The sequence below is a fragment of the Puma concolor genome, chromosome B3, assembly GCF_028749965.1.
Source record: "Puma concolor isolate L17-30 chromosome B3, mPumCon1.1.hap2, whole genome shotgun sequence".
Classification (NCBI taxonomy): Eukaryota; Metazoa; Chordata; class Mammalia; order Carnivora; family Felidae; genus Puma; species Puma concolor.
In genome coordinates, this window is record NC_141672.1 from 61,809,990 (window position 1) to 61,832,049 (window position 22,060).

The 22,060-nt window shown below is 35.1% G+C and overlaps 1 protein-coding gene across 2 annotated transcripts in view; it reads right to left on the bottom strand.

Annotated features, from left to right (window-relative positions):
* TTC6 (tetratricopeptide repeat domain 6) overlaps window positions 1-22,060 on the bottom strand; it is a 204,452-nt gene that overhangs the window by 44,725 nt on the left and 137,667 nt on the right. For both annotated transcript variants that reach the window (XM_086709888.1, XM_086709887.1), the window contains exons 12-19: window positions 17,676-18,135; window positions 17,204-17,333; window positions 16,181-16,353; window positions 14,329-14,465; window positions 9,662-9,831; window positions 6,572-6,692; window positions 5,026-5,176; window positions 3,225-3,307 (exon numbers count right to left, since the gene is read on the bottom strand). In XM_086709888.1, the coding sequence (XP_086566014.1) occupies window positions 3,225-3,307; window positions 5,026-5,176; window positions 6,572-6,692; window positions 9,662-9,831; window positions 14,329-14,465; window positions 16,181-16,353; window positions 17,204-17,333; window positions 17,676-18,135 (1,425 nt within the window). The remainder of the gene's footprint in view (window positions 1-3,224; window positions 3,308-5,025; window positions 5,177-6,571; window positions 6,693-9,661; window positions 9,832-14,328; window positions 14,466-16,180; window positions 16,354-17,203; window positions 17,334-17,675; window positions 18,136-22,060) is intronic.

A 22,060-nucleotide genomic window follows, 5' to 3' on the forward strand; every position in this document is an offset into this window, starting at 1 on the left:
GAAAAGTCCTAAAATTTGTATGAAAGCACAAAAGACCCCAAACAGCCAAAGCAATCTTGAGAAAGAAGAACAAAGCTGGAAGTATCATGCTCTTTGATTCCAAATTATACTAAAAAGCCATAGTCATCAAAACAGTATGGTACTGGCACAAAAACAGACAACAGACATATAGATGAATGGAAAAGAATATAAAGCTCAGAAATAAACCCACAATTGTATGGTCAATCAATGTATGAAAAAGGAGGCAAGAATATACAATAGAGAAAAAAAAACATCTCTTCAATAAGTGGTACTGGGAAAACTAAACAGCTATATGCAAAAGAATGAAATTAGGGCACTTTCTCCCACCATACACAAAAATAAACTCAAAATGGATTAAAGACTTTACCTAATGTAAAACCTGAAACTATAAACTCCTATAAGAAAACATAAGCCAAAAACTCTTTATCATTTGTCTTAGCAATATTATTTTGGGTCTGTCTCCTCAGGCAACAATAGCAAGGAAACAACAGCAAAAATAAACAAATGGGACTACATTGAACTAAAAAGTTTTTTCACAGCAAAGGAAACCATTAACAAAATGAAAACTCAACCTACTGAATGGGAGAAGATAATTGCACATGTTGTATCTGATAAGGGGTGTATATCCAAAACCTATAAAGAACTCCTACAACTCAACACACACACAAAAAAAAACAAAAAACAAAACAAAACAAAACAAAACAAAAAACAAATTGTCTGGTTATAAATGGGCAGAGGGCCTAAATAGACATTTTTCCAAAGAAGATATGTGGATGGCCAATGGGTCCATGAAAGGTTGTTCAACATCACTAATCATCAGGGATATTCAAATCAAAACCACAATGAGATATTACCTTACACCTGTCAGAATGGCTATTATCAAAAAGACAAGAAATAACAAGTATTGATGAGGATGTGGAGAAAAGGGAACCCTTGTGCACTAATGATGAGAATGTAAATTGGTACAGCCACTATGGAAAACAGTATGGAAGTTCCTCAGAAAATTAAAAATAGAAACACCATATGATCCAGCAGTTCTACTTTTGAGATTTATCCAAAGAAAATGAAAACACTAATTCAAAATAATATATACACCACTATGTTCATTGTAGCATTATATAACATACTCAAGATATGGAAGCAATCTAAGCATCCATCAATAGATGAATAGGTAAAGAAGATGTGTATAAATATACAATGGATTATTACTCAGCCATTAAAAAATGAAATCCTGCCACTTGGGACAATATGGATGGACCTAGAGTATATTATGCTAAATTAAATAAGTCAGAATGGAAAAGATAATTGCCGTATGATTTCACTTATATGTGGGATCCAAAAACCAAACGAACAAACAGCAAAAGCAGAAACAGACCCATAAATACAGAGAACAAACAGGTAGTTACCAGACAGGAGGGGGCAGAGGGATAGGCAAAATAGGTGTAGACAAATGGGTGGTACAGGCTTCCAGTTATGAAATGAATAAATCATGCGGATGAAACAGCATAGAAAATATAGCCACTGGTATTATATGGTGACAGATGTAGCTACAATTGTGGTAAGCATAGAAGAATGTATAAAGTTATTGAATCACTATGTTGCACATCTGAGGCAAAACGTATCATTGTGTGTCAACAATATTTCAATTTAAAAAAAGATGTGGTATATGTGTGCAATGGAATATTCCTCAGCTGTAAAAAAAGTACAAAATCTTGCCATTTGTGACAACATGGATAGGACTAAAGATATTGTACTAAGTGAAATAAGTCAGACAGAGAAAGGCAAATACTATATGATTTCACTTACATGTAGACTCTAAAAACAAAATGAGGGGTGCCTGGGTGGCTCAGTCGACTAAGTTTCTGACTTTGGCTCAAGTCATGATTTCTCTCTGTGCTGAAAGCTCAGAGCCTGGAGCCTGCTTTGGATTCTGTGTCTCCCTCTGTCTCTGCCCCTCCCCAGCTCACGCTCTGTCTCTCTTTCTCTCAAAAATAAACATTTAACAAACAAAAAATAAAAACTAAAATGAATGAGAAAACAAAACAAAAACACAGACTCATAAATACAGAGAACAAACTGGTCACCAGAGGGAAAGGGCTTGGTGGGGAGGGATGATATAGGTGAAGGAAATTAAGAATTACAAATTTCCAGTTATAAAATCAGTAACTCACAGGGATAAAAAGTACATCATAGGGAATATAGTCAATGATATTACAATAACTTAATATGGTGATAGATGGTAATTAGACTTATGGTGATCTTTTTGTTATATATATATATATATATATATATATATATATATATATATATATATATATATATATATAAAATTAGGAATCTTTACTGTGTACCTGCACTATTGTATACCTGAAGCTAAAATAATATTGTATGCCAGCCATATATTAACAAAAGTAAGTAAATAAATAAATAAAATGCCAGTATAGTTAACATACAGTGTCATATTAGTCTCAGGTGTGCAATATAGTGATTCAACACTTCCATACAGTACTCAGAGCTCTTCGAGATAAGTATACTCTTTAATCCCCTTCACCTATTTCCCCCATCCTCCCACCCACCTCCCCTCTAGTTACCCTCTGTTCTTTATAGTTAAAAGTCTGTTTTTTGACTTGTCTCCTTTTTTCCCTTTGTTTCGTGTCTTGAATTCTACATATGACTGAAATCATATTCTAACTGTCTGGTTTAGTTTGCTTTGCATTATACCCTCTAGATTCATCCATGTTATTGCAAACGGCAAGATTACATTCTTTTTTATGGCTTAATAATATTCTACTGTGTATCTTCTTTATCCATTCACCCATCGATGGACACTTGGGCTGCTTCCACAGTTTGGCTATTGTAAATAATCCTGCAATAAACATAGAGATGCATATATCCTTTAAAATTAGTGTTTTTGTATTCTTTAGATGAAAACCTAGTAGTGGGATACTGGACATTGGGGTAGTTTAAACAGTTGTGTTTTGATGCAAGGATAGAGAAAAGGGTAAGATATCTGGTTATCTTATAAATAATCTTAATTTAACAAACACAATAGCTATATCTGACTTGCTAGTTGAAAGGTGGCCATTGCTGGGAAATTAAATGTAAAAAGAAGAGGACAGAAAGATCAAGAGGGAAGTAAAGATCCCAACAGCTAGCTCATGTGCTTAGTTATGCCAGGAAGAAATCCATTTCTATGTTCGTACCTTATAATATATAATTGGATTCCGTCTGGCTGAAGGTGGATAGCACGAGATAATTCTCTTACTGCCTTTTTCAATTTATGCAACTGTTGAGTGATAAACAGAAACTTTGCTTATAATAATACTGATTTGTTTCCCTTCTGATGCTTCCCTCCCACACTTCAATACAGAAATTTTGCAAGAACATCTCCTAATATACATGAGTTCTTTTGGGTTTTGTTTGTTTGTTTGTTTGTTGCTTTTTAAGAATCATCAAACCAAATGGGATACAAAGAAGTTTTTTAAAAACTTTTTTTAAAAGTTTTTAAAGTTAAAAAGTTTTTTTTTTTTTTTAAACTGTTTACTAAGCCTGCCCTGGGTCTTCTACCTCCACCATCAGGAAAGGAAGGGCATTGCACGGGACTCGAGTCACATTGGGTCCTGAGATGTCGACAATGGAGAACAGAGACTCTAGCTAACTCGCAGTAAGCAAGCACTGTGAGCAAGAAATAAACCTTTGTTATTTTAACACAGTGATTTTAAGTGTTCGGGGTGGGGGGAGGGTTTGGTGCGTGTGTGTACGTGTTTAGCCACAGCACAAACTAGACTATCATGGCTGAAACCAGTGTGACCAGAGAACTTGTAGAAGACGATGGCAGAATGGTAATAAGGAGCCAATTCCTGTGGTTCTTAGAGGCCTTTGGCTTTTGCAGGATTCAGCTTTTATTCTGAGTGCAAGGGAAGCTATTAAAGGGTTCTAAGCAAAGTGAAATAATCTGACTTATGTTTTAACAGGATCACTATGGCAGCTATCTTGAAAATCCTTCCGAAGGGAGTAAAAAACAGAAGCAAGAAGACCAAGAGGTCCCTGCAGCAATCCTGATGAGGAATGACACTGTCTTGGACAAGATGATTAGTGGTGGAGTAGTAGACAGGGATATCTATTTTGAAAGGCAGAAACAACAGCTAACAGTGTTTATCTCTGGAAAGTCAAATTTGGTTGGAAGCAGGGAGGACTTTTGCTATTTATTGCATCTTTGACTTTGCAACAGTAAAGATATATCACGTTTTTTAATTTAAATAACTTGTAAAATTTAAACAAAATCTTGGGGCGCCTGGGTGGCTCAGTTTAAGCATCCGGCTTCGGCTCAGGTCCTCATCTCACAGCTCTTGAGTTCGAGCCCCAAGTCGGACTCTGTGCTGACAGCTTAGAACCTGGAGCCTGTTTCAGATTCTGTGTCTCCCTCTCTCTCCCCCTCCCTTCTTCACGCTCTGTCTCTCTCTCTCTCTCTCATTCTCGCGCTCTCTCTCTCAAAATAAACAAACATTAAAAAAATATTTTTTAATTTAAACAAAATCTAAAGGTAAGTATGAATGAGTAGAATCCCATTATATACACAGATCCCATTCTACGAACCCACCTGCTCTCTCTCACACACACACACATTCACACACACACACACACACACACTCAAAACCACTGTAAAATGTTAATAGTAGTTGTCTCTAGAGAATAAAATTATGGATTATTTTAACTTACTGTTATTTGCATACATATATTACATGAAATAAATATATATTGTTTTTGTAATAAGGAAAAACATTGTTTTTTTAATGAAAGACAAAATTCACACTTCATAAGTAAAGGCTTTATACATAGGTAAGTATAATTAACTATACTTTATATTTATTGCTTGGACATGCATTAGCCTCTGTAATTAACTGAAAACAAATATATTAATATACTGACATTACACTGAACAATAGATATTCAGAAAATTAAAGCATTTTTTTTAAAAAATCAAGGTTTTCAAAACTTAAATACCTTATGATAGGTTTCTGCTCTACAAATATAGCTTTGAATATATAAAGGATCAAGTCTAATAGCCTCAGAAAAATGCCAAATGGCTTCAACGTAGTTATCCAAGTATAGCAGATGTATGAGGCCAATATTTACGTAAGCGAAAATAACAGTTCTAAAAAAAAAGTGAAAAAGCAAAATCTTGTTAGACATTTTAATTAATCCAAATGTTTTCCAATTTTGAATGAACCTAGTGAAATACATGCATCAATATATATCAGGATGTTTTATTAAATGTTTTACTAAAACAAAGTAAATCAGTTAACGATTCTCTTAAAAATTATAAGCACCTTTATAAAATCCTTAGTTGAGAATCAACATTTATAGATTCTATGCTAGGAACAGAATTCCTGAACTCCCCACTCCATCTTTACTCTTCCTTGACTTAATCTTGACTTATCTTGAATTTCAAGCTTAGTTTTTCTCAATTTAAAAGTTTTCCCCTCAGGCTATGTTGTGTTCGCCATGAGTAGCAGAGAGAAACAGTAATATTCTCAGAGCCTGGGGTTAAAAATCCTCTCCACCTACATATTAACCCAGCTTCTTTTCTTTATAAAATAAATGTATTTTTTCTCTCTTTGAATCAAAACATTTTCAATAGAGAATTGATCTTAGAAATCACTTTATTTGATGCCTCTATTTCAAAATGAGGAAACTACATACCCTATAGCCCAGCTTTGTTAGAAGCCTAGACCCTTTGCCTAAAAGACACCAAAGTTCTTACTGCCCATTTTTTGGCTTTTTTTGCAACTGAAACTCTTTTCTTTCTGGCTCAAAAATATCTAAAAAGGAACTACTTTGGCCATTATGGAGCCATTCTCCATGACTTTCCTAAGTCAAGTTTAAAGTTTACCTTAGATAAAAGTAAACAGTCTGCTGGTTGGCATGGAATTGGCATGTTGTTTTTACTTTTTTTTGATGCCTTTCATTTTAACAAATGCTTCTTTGAAAAGAACAGAAATTAATTAATTCTGTGTTTTAGAGCTTAGATTTCTGTACACACTAAAAGTGTGTACAACTTTTAGTCTTTGTTTCTTCCTGAACCTACACTCTAACGGTATTGGTTTTTTCTTTTGCTTTACTATCCAAAATGAAGTCAGATTCTAAATAGTTTCCTACTATTGAGTCATATGTTGTGTGCATAGCAATATATCAAGCAGAATATTTTCTCATTATTTTAAAATTTGATAACATTTTTTCATGAAGTTAATTTCAAGAAGCTCTGATCTGTTTATCCCCACACTGCTGTCAGTAACTTTATGTTGTTATCTGTGAATTGGACTCATCTCAAAAGCATTCAATATCTAAAATTTGCAAAAGTATCTAAGGTAAAACAGATGTTGGGAACCAGATCTTTTCTTAGAAGTAGTATTCTAATTCTAGGATGCTTTTACAATTGTTATTTTATAAGGTTATTAATGATGAGGGGAAAGGGCTTTTTCTTTCATTTTGTTTTTTTTCTTAACTTTATACAAAAGTGAAATCAGTAAGAATGAAAAGGAAAACATACCTTTCTAGAGAAATAACAGTTTCAAAGTCACAGATTGCCAGCAACCAAAGCTTTAGATCTGCATAGAGTATGCCCCGATGTAGAAAACAACCAAGATTCTCATAGCCATCATTTATGAGAGCTTAAAAATAACAGCATACATCTTATTTGGGTTCTGAACAAAAATATCTGAGTTGTGTTTTAGTCTTTACCCTTCCCATTGCTTATTCTTACATTTGAACACTTTATAAAACATATCTATGATGAGCGCATTTATTTGGTAAGAAACAGTATTCACATAAAAATATATTTGTCTATAAGTAACAATGTGGCTATCAAGGTTCACAAATTCATTAAAACTGGGGAAATCCTGATGGTAATCTAGGATAGTCCACTCACTTCACAGATGAAGAGATTAAGGTGCAAAGGGGCTTAACCACAGTCATGATTAAGTCAATGGCAAAGATGGAATCTAACCTCTGATTCACTTCAGTGGATTGCAGTCAGAAGGGCACCATTGCCCTTGATGGGCTGTTAATTATCAGGAAAGCATTGCTATTGGTCATAACACAGGCTCTGGTACAACTCCAGACACGCAGATGATAGAGATCAGGCTGCTACACATCAACCAGGAAGAGCAGCTCAAAGAGACTACTCCAAGGTAAGCTGAACTTGGAGTTAAGGCAGGCAACTTGACTATGCATATTCTAAACAACAGGAGTGTGGGGCAAAAAGAATCTTCTCAGTACTCCAGGTGTGTGTCTTTCATCTATAAGCAGTCTAGAGGTCATCTCATGTATCCCCACTTACTAATTTTCCCTTCACTTTCCCAAAAACATGCTAGTGAATTACATGGGTTTTCCACAAGATTTGATCCATGTCTTCTAAGCTTCTCAGGCCCATTCTGGCTAAGAAGGGAAAGTTCTGCCAAAAATGTACATACTGCTCACAGTCTGGGACAAAAATATTCACAGTGTTAGATTTGGGGAAGTATATTGAGTTTAAGCAATGATGACACAGATTAAATAAATAATCATGAAGGCAATCTGCTCCATTCACAGTATAACTGGATAGCAAAGACAAAGTCAGCTGCACTTTTGGTGGTTGCTCTAGGAAAATTAAAAAATTCTACCTAAGGAAAAAATATTAGAATTACTTAACCTCTCTGTGCCTCTGTTTTCTTATCAGGGATGAAAATAATTCCTACCTCATAGCATTATTCTCAATATTAATTGAAACACTCTATATAAAGCATTTAGATTAGTGTTTGGCAATTAGTGAAATGCACAATAAATGTTAGATATTATTACTAGCTTGGAAAAATATCTTAAGGGTCCTTTTTGATTGTGGAAGATAAAACTCCTTAAGCTAGCCTGTAGAAAAGAATTAAAGCCAAAATCAAGTTGGTCTGCTCTGAATAATTAAATAACAAAGACTTTGTATTATTGTGATAGCCTAGAAAAGAGGCAGTGAGGAGCCCACAACTTGGAGAAGAGGGAAGTATGAAAAAGAGGCTTTTAGAGATTACCAAGAAAGGAGTTTGGCCAGATGGCAGATAGACAGAGCTGACAGAGAGAAATAAACTTCAAGAAAAATGGGTGGGCTTGACCTTCAAATTTAAATCGCTTTGGGGCACCTGGGTGGCTCTGTCAGTTGAGCATCCAACTTCGGCTCGGGTCATGATCTCATGGCTCCTGAGTTCAAGCCCCGCATGGGGCTCTGTGCTGACAGCTCAGAGCCTGAAGCCTGCTTCGGATTCTGTGCCTCTGTCTCTACCCCTCCCCCACTCATGCTCTGTCTCTCTCTGTCTCAAAACTAAACAAAAATCAAAAAAATTTTTTTTCTAAATTTAAATCATTTCTGCTAACTTTATCCTTTGAATCCTAAGATATTCATTTTCTTAATGTTTATTTATTTTTGAGAGAGAGAGAGAGAGAAAGAGATCATGAGCAGGGAAGGGCAGAGAGAGAGGGAGACAACAGAATCTGAAGCAGGCTCCAGGCTCTGAACTATCCACAGAGCCCAAGGTGGGGCTCAAACTCATTAACTGTGAGATCATGACCTGAGCCAAACTCCAATGCTTAACCCACTGAGAGACCCAAATGCCCCCAACCCCAAGACATTCATTAACAGTAACCACAAGAATTGCGTGGATATACAAAAATGGCGAATCAACCAGAGAGCAGAAATTAGATGCAAAGATTACAAGAGAGTTAAACAAAATTTAACTTAGTCTTCCCTTCCAAAAATCCTTAGAAATAGAAGGGAGGGTACCAGATTCCTCCCAGCACATAGGATAGACTCTAGGTTATTTTATTTGAATATTCATGGCACAGGTGGCCTCAGAAGGCTATCATCTTATATTGCCTTCCTTCAGGAGCTATGTAATTCTCTTTGTAAGAGTATAGTTGTCTCTTAGTCTCTAGATACTGATACTGCCTCATCTAGAATGATGGGATTGTAGTACTTTGCACCCAGGGGAACACTGTTGGTCTCTGGCTAGAATTATCCAATCACAATGGGCTAATTTATTCAGCTGGGACTGTTTACTGAGCACTTACTCTATGCACAGAATGGTGCAGGGCATGTTTATATACCAAGAATACACTGATACAGGGTAAAGTGGAAATGACTACTGTTAGCTTTTGGCATCCTATTATTACTAAAGATTCTCAAAGCTCATTTTTAGTTTAAGGGTTTAAAAACTCAGAATTTGACTAATCAATGGGCTAGGCCTATGGAGTAGGACACAGCCCACTAGGAAAATTCACTGCTGCTTTAGCAAGCTGACTAGAAAATAGACCTGGATTTCCAGAAATAACCTGAGAACTCAATATATAGAAAGAGATTTCTTTGATATGATATTCTCCCTTTGCCAAAGTTATACCCATACATGTAAGTACAAACACACTCACATTCACTAAAAGGGCATACTAGGAACACTTAAACCATTGTAGCTTGTAAATATATGTGAATATATATACTATACAAACATATCTTAATATGTAACTACATAAAAATATACATATTATATTAATCATCCCATATTAGTATTCCACTCCATGAACTTCAAATCAAATTCCTATGTATGTGCAGTTGAAGGCAAAGTACCTGAAACACTGTAGTCCTGGAGCGCTCTAAAAGGGCTACTCTTTCTAAACAAGCAGGCTCTATAATACAGTGCTAACCAGTTATTAGGATCTAAGTGAATTGCCACAGAAAGATCTTGAGTTGCTTGCTTATAAAATTGCCGTTTAAAATATGCTCTTCCTCTGTATGTCCTAGAAAAAGAAAAAAATTCAATATGTATTGCAAAATACACATTTTCTTTTTTTTCCTTTACAACTGATTTTGTATTTGAATAACAATTTCTGATTATTTCCACTTGCTCCCCAAAAATGATGTTAATAGCAATGATGTTAATAGCAAAAAGGATATGAACTTTTTATAAATAAATATACTTTATTTTATATATAATTATATGCTTATTAATAATATGCTAATTATATGCCTACTAATCTTATTACATTTCTTGTACTTATCAGAGAAATGTATCAATAAAATAAATATGAGTTTATTTATTTTTATTACTTATTGAGTACCCAAAATGTTAGGCTTTAATTTATGTAAGATTGTTCTCTAGAAAAAACATATAATCCATTTTGAAGGAAATGGGCCTCAGTGAGTGGAGTTGTTAGAAGATTTTTCTTTGGCACTGAAAATGCACCCAAATAAATAGGAGGCTGCTTCACATGGATGAAAGCTATTTCATCAATTGTGTGATTGGATTTTATCTCCATTAACTTCTGACTCCAATTTCAAAATTATCATTAACCTACATCAATTCCTGAAAATTCCATTTTCAATCATTTAGTAATGTAAAGTAAATCAGCTTTTAGAAATAAAATAAGGCACTTAAGGAAAAACAGGAGGAATAAGCTAATAGGTTATCTGCTGCAAAGAAGTTAACATAAATCTAGTTGGGGGGAGGGAGAGGGGATAAGGAGATGTATAAGAAAGTTATATTATGAAATCAATGATAACTTGGAGAAAAGAGTGAAGGCAGTACATTGACAGACTGGTAACAAAGATCTCTCAAAAGCACTAAGCATCCTGAGACTCACGATATTTTATCTTTCACCTAAATGTTTATTGCCCCATCTTTAAGAAATGTCTTATTTATTTTCTAATAAATATAAGAATTTTATATTTATTGTTAAGTATTTCTGATTGCTAACAATATTCCTAGTGATTTTTCAGCATATTATATGACCCCAAACTTAAAATTTACAGGATAAACCTTTAGTAATATTTCTGTAGGATGCCATTAAGTCATGTCAACTCTTCAAACATACTGACTTTTATATCTTTTCCTTATTTTGTTTCCACTGCTTCATACTTCACACCCTCCTCAGCTCACACCTGTACTATTTTACTCCATTCCTAGTTCTAGAGTAATAAGATCTGATCATCAGATAATAAAGATCTCTTTTCTCAAAAACTTTCAACAAACCCCTATTGGCAATGGAATGAGGTCAAATTCTTCAAAATGGCATATAAGGTCTTCCATAAGCTAGCATCATCTTACAATAGCTTTAATTAATCTTCTTGTTCTCCAACTAATTTGATGCTTTCCTGCAAGTAACACCCCTTTTACTCAAGAAGACGTAGACAACAAGAATAGAGCAATAACTAGGGCAGAATATTAAAAGACTTTCCAAAAAGATTGTCCTCCTTTCAAATGACTACAAGTTGGGATAATTTTAGAAGCAAGTTATCTCAAACTTTCAAAGAACAAAAATTATCTAATCCTAAAGGATATGTTCCTAAGAAAAGAAAAAGATGGAAGGCTTAATTCCTTTTGAAAAAGAAGCCAAATACTGAAAATACAATCTGACTATGAAACTAGAGAACAATCTCACTACAAATGTAGATGAAAAATCTTCAAGAAAGTAAAAACAAAGAGAACTCAGTATAGTTTGATAATATTCCATCCAAAAATATATGAGGTCCAAGAGGCACTTATCTTTCAAAATTAGAAAAACTGTTAATATGAGATTCCTATAAGTAAATGAAAATTCCTATTATTACTAACAGTATTGTTAAGTTAAAGTCAATGCAATGATATAAAGTTGTGAGATTAGAACAGAGAAAAACTAGCAGAATAGGGAACTTCAAAACTTCATCCTTCCATAAAGGTAATGAATATGCTAACACCATCAGAATCAACTTTTTTAGAACTCTGGAATCAATATAATTAAAAACTTCACAACCACCATGAGAATGCTTTATACAGGAAAGAAATCTACACATCAGATGAAGCTCAGGATGCTAGGTAGGATAAATTCAAAGAGATCCACACAGAGACACCTTATGATTAACCTGGTGAAATGGAGACAAAAAACAAAAAACAAAAACAAAAACAAACAAAACTCTTGAAAGCAGGATGAGCGAAGTAACTGCTCCTTTACAGAAGTTTTTCAATAAGACTAACAACTGATATCTCATACAAAATCATGGAGGCTACAAGGCAGTGGAATAGCACACAGGCATGCCTTGTTTCATTGCACTTCCCTTTATTGCATTTTGAAGATACATTTTTTATTTATTTTTTAATTTTCTTAATGTTTATTTATTTTTGAGAGAGAGAGACAGACAGAGTGTGCAGGGGGCGGGGGGAGCAGAGGGAGTGGGTAGGTGCAGAAGGAGTGGGAGACACAGAATCCAAAGCAGGCTCCAGGCTCTGAGCTGTCAGCAGAGTCCAATGAGGGGCTGGAACCCATGAACCACGAGATAATGACCTGTGCCAAAATCGGATGCTCAAACAACTGAGCAACCCAGGCACCCATTTTTTTTTAATTTTCTTAATGCTTACTTATTTTTGAGAGAGAGAGAGAGAGAGAGAGAGAGAGCGTGCGCGAAGATACTACGTTTTTTACAAAGTAAAGGTTTGTGGCAACTGTGCATCAAGCAAGATTATTCACACATTTTTTCCAACAGCATTTACTCACTTCATGTCTCTGTGTCACATATTGCTAATCCTCACATTTCAAAGATTATTATTATATTTGTTATGGTGATCTATAATCAGTGCTCTTTGATGTTACTATTGTCATTGTCTTGGGTCTCCTTAAACCATGTCCATATCAGACAGCGAACGTAATCAATAAATGTGTGTGTTCTGGCTGCTCTACCAACTGGCCATTCCCTTGTCTCTCTTCCTGTCCTCCAGCCTCCCTATTCCCTGAGACACAACAATATTGAAATGAGGCCAGTTAATAGCCCTACAGTGGCCCCTAAGCATTCAAATGAAAAGAAGAGTTGCATGTTTCTCACTTTAAATCAAAAGCTAGAAATAATTAAGCTTAGTGAGGAAGGCATGTTGGAAGCCAAGACAAGCTAAAAGCTAGAACTCTTGCACCAGTGAGCCAAGTTGTGAATACAAAGGAAAAGTTCTGGAAGGAAATTTAAAGTGCTACTCCAGTGAACACATGAGTGATAAGGAAGTGAGACAGCCTTATTGTTGATATGGACAAAGTTTTGGTGGTCTGGATAAGGATCAAACAAGCCACCACATTCCCTTAAGCAGAAGCCTAATCCAGGGGAAGGCCCCAACTCTCTTCAATTCTATGAAAGCTGAGAGAGGTGAGGAAACTTCAGAAGAAAAATCTGAAGCTAACAGAGGTAGGTTCATGAGGTTTAAGGAAAAGAAGCCATCTCCATAACATTCAAGAGCAAGGTGAAGCAGCAAGTGCTAGACATAAAAAGAATACTACCACATGATTCTATTTATATAAAGTTAAAAAAAAGAAACAGGCAAAACTAAACTAAAAATATTTAAGGACACACACTTATGTGATGAAACTAAAAAGGACTACAAGGAAGTGATTAAAATGGACATCAGGGGGCGCCTGGGTGGCTCAGTCGGTTAAGCAGCCGACTTCGGCTCAGGCCATGATCTTGCGGTCTGTGAGTTCGAGCCCCGCGTCAGGCTCTGTGCTGACAGCTCAGAGCCTGGAGCCTGTTTCAGATTCTGTGTCTCCCTCTCTCTGACCCTCCCCCATTCATGCTCTGTCTCTCTCTGTCTCAAAAATAAATAAACGTTAAAAAAATTAAAAAAAAAAAATGGACATCAGGATAGTGGTTGTTAATCTTCTAGGAAGGCAAAGGCACAAAGGGGTCTCTAGGGTGCTGGAAATGTTTCTTGACCTGGTAATAGTTACACAGGTATTTACATTGTGATAAGTCATTAAGCTGCACACTGGTACACTTTTCTGGATGCATCCCTTATTTTACTATAAAAAATTTCAATACTGAACAAATTGCGAGTAAAAAAATGAGCAGGTACAACTACATACACATTTAAATCTCTTCAAAACAAAACTTAGATTAAAGGAAAAAGCAACAAAATGAGAACTTTTTATGCACAATAAGGTTGGAAAAAGCAAAGTTCATTATCAAACTTATAATAAGATATTACAGAAACCTATATAAACAGTTCTCTGTACTCAGTGAATAAAAAGGATATGAAAGAAAACTTAAAGAATAAAATATAGGTCAATATTTTCAAAATTGGTAATGTATCTAGTATTTAGGAAATGTAAATGAAACAACTCTAAATTGTCATTTTATGCCTATTAAATTACCCACTACTGTTAGGACTGAAAATTGACTTCGCTATTTTTAAAAAGCTGTCTGACATATTTCCAGCAATTTTCTTTCCTCAGAATGTATTTTAAAACAATAATTTCAAAAACCATATCTAAAATAATTCCTACCTGGCTTGAGAATTTTGGGGATCTATATTTAATAAAGCTGTAAAATCTTGTATGGCTGAAATCCAGTTTTCATTTTCATAGTAAAACATCCCACGTTTCAATAATGCATCTGTTCTTTTGGGATCATAAAAAATGCACTACATGGGGTGTGGAGGGGAGGCAGAAAAACACAACACAATAATGAAAAAAGAATAAAACACAAGAAAAGTATATAATCTCATAGCAAATTAACTAGCCGACAACTACGTTTTTAACTTTAGATTATATAAATGCAAACTAATTTAAGATGCCTAAACTTTCAAATTTGCATTTAAAGACCAGGTCTTCAGTAAGAACATTTATCAACAAATTCTAAAAAGGGGAGGAGGTTAACTGAGAGAGGGAAAAAAAAAACCCCAGCATATATCAGAAGCCAAAGCTTTTGCCCACCAAAATTTTTACTGATAAAATTTCAGAGGTGCAATGTTCAACTCAAGTGGGGTTGTATTAGATCATAGCATTTATCCCAATTAAAGATGATACATATTAGACTATATCAAGGCTGATTCAGTCAAATCGAATATGTATTAATCTAGTCCCTAAAATGGTAAAAAGGAATTAATTGGTATTGGCCTGGTTTATTCATTTCACATTGACATGCTAGGCAAGAGTGAAAAGGCTACATCATTGTATACTCAGTTGTAAATTCCTTGCCTATTGATAGTGGGGGGCTGGGGGGGAAATGGGGAAGTGAAGCACAAAGACTACTGAGTATTTTTTAAAACAGTAGAAAAAGAAAAGAAAAGAAAATCCTAAAGATTTTGAAGCTTATTTGGCCTCAAGTGGCTGCATTAGTCAATGCATGGAGGAAATGAACAGGAATAGATAATCTAATAATTTCATTACCTTAGAAGAGATTTTTGGTCACTTCTAGTTTACAATCCTCTTGAAACAAAAGAATGTCAAGTATGAGGCTAACCATCATGAATTAAGAAAAAGGGTAGTTGGGAACACAGAAAGCTAAGTTATTTAAATAATTTCTAAATTCTCAATTGTATTAAGAAGTAGAATTTAGAGCAAAGTCAGGAGATCAAGGTTACAATTCTGCTGCAATTAGGGGAGTATTTGGCTGACTCTAGCCTCAAAGTACAGTTCAGCTAAAAGTTCACTTCTTCAAGGGAATTCCCTGATATTTCACAATATAAATATATAATTAAATATATATTTACCCCTCCATTATCTTTATTTCTTTCATAGCACTCATCATAAATTGTATGTATTTATGTACGTATTTATTTCTGTAATATGTCCTTTAACCTATAGGCTCCCTGTAAGCAAGAAACAGGTCTGTTTCATTCACCAAAATTTATCCACTACATTATAGAGTGATAAATATACAGTTGATAAATATTTGTGAATGAATGAATGAATGAATGAATGAGCCAGCGAGCACAGCTTCTTTAAGAGCAGATGGGTTCTCTGTAGAAGAGAATCAGCCATGTCTCAAGAGTTAAGAGGTGGAAAATAATTTTCTCTCTTGTCTGAAGGGAAGAAGCAATTTTCAAAGGTTTCTTTAAGCACTTTTCATGCTTCAGAAGAGCTAGTAAAGTCATGCCTCCCTCCCGGAGTTGTTTCAATGCACCCATACCCAACTCTTTGATGTAAATCCATTCATTCACTAATAATAAAAAAAATCATTGACATAGCATTAATATCAATTCTACTACTGAGTGCTCTAGGTCCTAACATATAATAAATTCGTTTTTATTATATAATATATGTGAAAGACACTCAATGACTTGCTCTAATATTAGGAGAAGAACATCATGATCTAAAATACATAAATGTCAGCATTATATATGATAAAGCTTACCTTAGAAAAGTCATCGATGGCCAGAACTTTGTTTGCTATTTCATACATCTCACCCCTCCTGAAATATATATCAGCATCTGTGGGCTTGCACTTAATTGCCTGGGTATAGTTTAGAATTGCTAAAGTAATATCTTTTCTTCCCCTGAAAATTTCTGCCTTTGACAAATATGCCTCTAAAGAAAATTAAAAAGGTAAAATTTAGTTTTACAGTCCTTTTATTAACTATGAAAATTTTAATCCCTTTCCCTCCAAAAACATAGAATAATGTTTCTGTATTATACTTTCTTAACCATTAAGGGTTGTTTGTTTTTTTTATCTATTTCAACAATGCAGAATTTGTTCTCAAATGCTGGTAAGTATCTATTTGTGGTTATAAGCATTTTCAATTTCAAGTAACAAAAATGACCTTTTATCTTTTTGTATATCTGCAGTGTTTCATACTCTTTTAAAGTTTATAGTAAAACAAAAATTTATGGACTTTGGCAGAAATAGGCATAGATCGAAAAACATTTATTAAGCTCAAGTTATATTCTAGGGGTATGTTATTCACACTGTGGATACAAAGATGAACAGGACATTTTCTCATTCTCAAAAAGTTCCATGTTTAGTCATTCAAGCTGATTAGAGGACGGTACATAAAGGCAAATGTATAGATTTCATCCAACCAAGAAGTCTTAGAACACTAAAACTCTTCAGAGATTTGTGGTCAAGAAAAGATTTATCAATCACTTCTATAACTAAAATTTTAAGTTCATATCCTTCTTGTGAGATGACCATTAAGGAACCAATTTATTGTAATGTACACAAGGACATTAATTAACATTTCAAACCATGGTGAGTATTTTGAAAACACCATAGGATCATACAAGTCCCATATATACAATATCAAGAGTAAATTTAACTTTAAAGAGCCAGAATCATTTTTGGAGACTTATATCTATTAACTTCTATATCTTTATAACACCACTAAGTGACCAAAGCTTAGGTAAAGATATAAATAATATAACTGGACAGAAAACCCACCTGCATTATTTTTATTATATTTATTTACATAATTCAAATCATCCAAAGCTTCATTAATTTTGTCTTGGAAAAGATAAATAAAATGTCGGTGCCAATAGGCATTAAGGAACAATGGCTCCAAGAGTATAGCCTAGAAAATATATGTATAAATTCAATTAAATTTGGTTTATTGAAGGAAGATATCCCAACAAATGAATTTTTAAAATACTATTGATCCCAATGGCATTCTATGTGTATATTATAAAATGATACCTCCCAATCTGACAGACAAAATGTAGTGTTTTTCATATCAGTCATTTGAAAATGCCAATAATTATAATTTCATAATCCTACACCTATACCACAAAAATTCATTGTTCAAAATTCTAGTAGAAATTATTACATACATTCTTACATAGAGAGGACAATTATATAACAATATTAATATAAGTACAAATTATTAATATTGTTATTTTGATTAAATAAAACTTACTTCCTGTAGATCTTTCAGGGCACTCTGCAACTTTCCCAGTTTCCTATAAATAGCTCCACGCCTACAATATGCAAATGCAGGATATTTTTTCTTATCATTTATTTCTTTAGTCAAGATCTCCACTTCGGATTCATAATATTTAGTAACTTCTGGAGAAAGACCAGACTTCAAAGAATCACTCAATTCTAGTTTTGGTGGTTCTTTCATTCTTTCAGACGTGTCATTATGGATAGATATTTTAACTCTTTTGTGTGTGGTTGTCTTCTGATGTTTGTGCTTAGAGAACATATCAAGAGCCCATGTTCGAGGGTTAGTATTTTCTGGAATTCCTCCCTTACTTTGGACAAATTCATCAAAATTTAAACACGAAGGTAGACTGGGACACTGAAATTTACGTTCATATAATGGAATTCTGAGTAAATATTTCTTCTGTCCAGGAAGGATCCCATGAGATGTTGATCTAGTTATTAAAAGAGTGATTTTTAAATGACAGAAATACAATTATTTTTATAACCAATAAATCAACTCAGTTTTACACAAAATTCGTTTCTTTATTATTAAAATAAAATTACACGCTATTTTGGCACAAAAACAGACACATAGACCAATGGAATAGAATAGAAACCCCGGAACTAGACCCACAAACGTACGGCCAACTCATCTTTGACAAAGCAGGAAAGAACATCCAATGGAAAAAAGACAGTCTCTTTAACAAATGGTGCTGGGAGAACTGGACAGCAACATGCAGAAGGTTGAAACTAGACCACTTTCTCACACCATTCACAAAAATAAACTCAAAATGGATAAAGGACCTGAATGTGAGACAGGAAACCATCAAAACCTTAGAGGAGAAAGCAGGAAAAGACCTCTCTGACCTCAGCCGTAGCAATCTCTTACTCGACACATCCCCAAAGGCAAGGGAATTAAAAGCAAAAGTGAATTACTGGGACCTTATGAAGATAAAAAGCTTCTGCACAGCAAAGGAAACAACCAACAAAACTAAAAGGCAACCAACGGAATGGGAAAAGATATTTGCAAATGACATATCGGACAAAGGGCTAGTATCCAAAATCTATAAAGAGCTCACCAAACTCCACACCCGAAAAGCAAATAACCCAGTGAAGAAATGGGCAGAAAACATGAATAGACACTTCTCTAAAGAAGATATCCGGATGGCCAACAGGCACATGAAAAGATGTTCAGCGTCGCTCCTTATCAGGGAAATACAAATCAAAACCACACTCAGATATCACCTCACGCCAGTCAGAGTGGCCAAAATGAACAAATCAGGAGACTATAGATGCTGGCGAGGATGTGGAGAAACGGGAACCCTCTTGCACTGTTGGTGGGAATGCAAATTGGTGCAGCCGCTCTGGAAAGCAGTGTGGAGGTTCCTCAGAAAATTAAAAATAGACCTACCCTATGACCCAGCAATAGCACTGCTAGGAATTTATCCAAGGGACACAGGAGTACTGATGCATAGGGGCACTTGTACCCCAATGTTCATAGCAGCACTCTCAACAATAGCCAAATTATGGAAAGAGCCTAAATGTCCATCAACTGATGAATGGATAAAGAAATTGTGGTTTATATACACAATGGAGTACTACGTGGCAATGAGAAAAAATGAAATATGGCCTTTTGTAGCAACGTGGATGGAACTGGAGAGTGTGATGCTAAGTGAAATAAGCCATACAGAGAAAGACAGATACCATATGGTTTCACTCTTAAGTGGATCCTGAGAAACTTAAGAGAAACCCATGGGGGAGGGGAACAAAAAAAAAAAAAAAAAGAGGTTAGAGTGGGAGAGAGCCAAAGCATAAGAGACTGTTGAGAACTGAGAACAAACTAAGGGTTGATGGGGGGTGGGAGGGAGGAGAGGGTGGGTGATGGGTACTGAGGAGGGCACCTTTTGGGATGAGCACTGGGTGTTGTATGGAAACCAATTTGACAATAAATTTCATATATAAATAAAAAAAAAACAAATAAATAAAAAAATAAATAAAAAGAAAAAAAAAAAAAGAAAAAAAAAATTACACGCTATTTTCATTCAAACCAAGTTCTCCTGTTCATTCTTCAAAATTGTAACATATGAAGAATATGTAGAAACTCTATAGAATTTATGAAAGCAGAAGATTATTATTAAAGATGTAGCTTTCTTAGAATACTGAAATAAGGGGTCAATGCTCCTTTCAAGTTTAATTTATAACCCTGTCCCTAACCAGACAAATTACAATGAGGAATTGAGGAGGTAAAACTTGATGTGAGGAAGGCAATGTCATCCAAGAGTTTGGAGAGGACATGAACTTTAGGAAATGGGAAGAAGAAAAGATTTAACTACACAGTATACTACCAAATTAATATCCCAGACGCCACCCTTCTTTAGTAGACTATCAAATTAGAGAACACCTAATATGCTTTCAAATGCTACATTTCTAGTATTTTCCTCCTCAAATTCTCCATTTTCTGAAGTTTTCATTCAGTAAAATTTAGCATATGATGGGTATTGTACCAGCCACACAAGTGAGAGTAAGTACATTCTATTGGAAGAAAAAAATGCAAACCCCATCATTTCATAAATATTTACTGAGTTTATACTGTGAGAAAGACCTATTGCTAAACATTAGGAGAATTAAAAAGTCAGTATTCTTCTCTTCCCTTACATTGTGACACTCTCCATTCCTCTCTACACTCTAGTGCAACCTGCCATATCTCTTTTTGCCTAGAGTACAATCACTTCTTAATACCAGACTTCTACTCTTACTCTTTGTCTAATCTGTTCTCCACATGGAGGTCAGCATGCTTGCTTATTTTTTTCTTAACAAATGTAAATCAGATCATGTTATTCCCTCCAAGAGCTTCTCCTAATATCTAGAATGCAAATCAAGCTTTTCTTCATGGTCTACAAGACTCTACATGATGAGGCCCAGGCATATATCTCTGATAACAGTACTCTCTCGCCTCTCAATTTTCCAGCCATATCATCTGAGAGCAAGCCTCAAGGCTGTTGCACTTTTCAGCACTTCTGAATGGCTGGCTCCTTCTCAATTCATATTTCCTATCAAATGTTACCTTAGAAAGGCCTTCTGTGCCAGATGCATTTTGTTTCTACCTCCACGTTCAACTCTACCCTTGTCTACTTTGCCCTCAGACCTGGGGGACTTACTCTGTTCAGACTATATTCATAAGATCCTTGTTCTCTGTCTTCTAATTGGGTATGTCCAATTAGAAACCCCAAAGAGGAAAGGAGGAGAGTGAAGTCAAGGTATTTATTCCTCTGACACCCTCCTAAAGGGTCGCTTCAAAATGGCTATGATCCTTGACCACGGATCACTAATTTTTTTTTTTTTTTTAAGGAAACCGTTTCTCCAAAATTCCTCTTCTAGGTTCTAGTAATCACTCCTACTTTTTGTCCTCTCAGACTTAGGGGCAGAAAATGCTCTATTATTTTTAGCCACAGCATACTACATTATCATTTGTGGTTTCTTATGCCCTGACATTTTTGTAAATTGTGCCTTTATTATATTTTCATAGAATTATCCTAAATTGAGAGTGCTGTTTAGTACTGATACCCTGACTGATAAAATAATTGGTACCCGAGGTAGACTCAGGAAATACACACACAGAAGGATCCTAGGATAAACTTATTCCCAGGATAAAATAGGACACAAATAATCCACGGTGTGTAGTGGCATCAAAGCTCCTGAAATTATCACTAGTGTTAGCAGGGGATGGTGCCCAGGTGGAAGACAAAGTTGTAGAAGATCAAGTAGCTACCACTTAGTCACTAGGACAATAGTAATGGTTACAAAAATTGTAGAATCACTTTACTTCTTTCAGACCAAAAGAGAAGAACAGTACCTACTAAATGTCCCTAAACCTTGGATACCATGATAATGAAGCTACTGGAAAAGGAGTAGGAAACAGAGGATGTGAACATTTGAGCAGGCATGAATGAGGCCAAGAAGTTTGAATCTCCAAATTTCACTTATCCTCTCTTGACAGAAGAGACTGCCTGAGATACTGTCAGATTCTCCAGTCTGAGAGACTCAACCCTCTCCTGTATAAATATTTTTCAAAGACTACACTGAGATATTGCTTCATATGTTATATAAAATCTGATTCAAGGACTCCTCAAAATCACTCATCTGGGATCTCCCGAGCCCTCTCATGGAGCTACAATGACTATTGTCCCTCAGTCTCTTACATACCTCATCCATGGATGGGTGGTTGCTAGCCCTAGCCAGTGAAGCCTTGCTAGAACTTCCTGCCAGTCTCTGAGTGATTCTCAAACTTTAGCATTAGTCACCTGGAAGACTTGTTAAATGCAGGTTTCTAGCGTAGATTTCTAGCTAGATTTGGTGGACAGAATTTTAACTCATGGA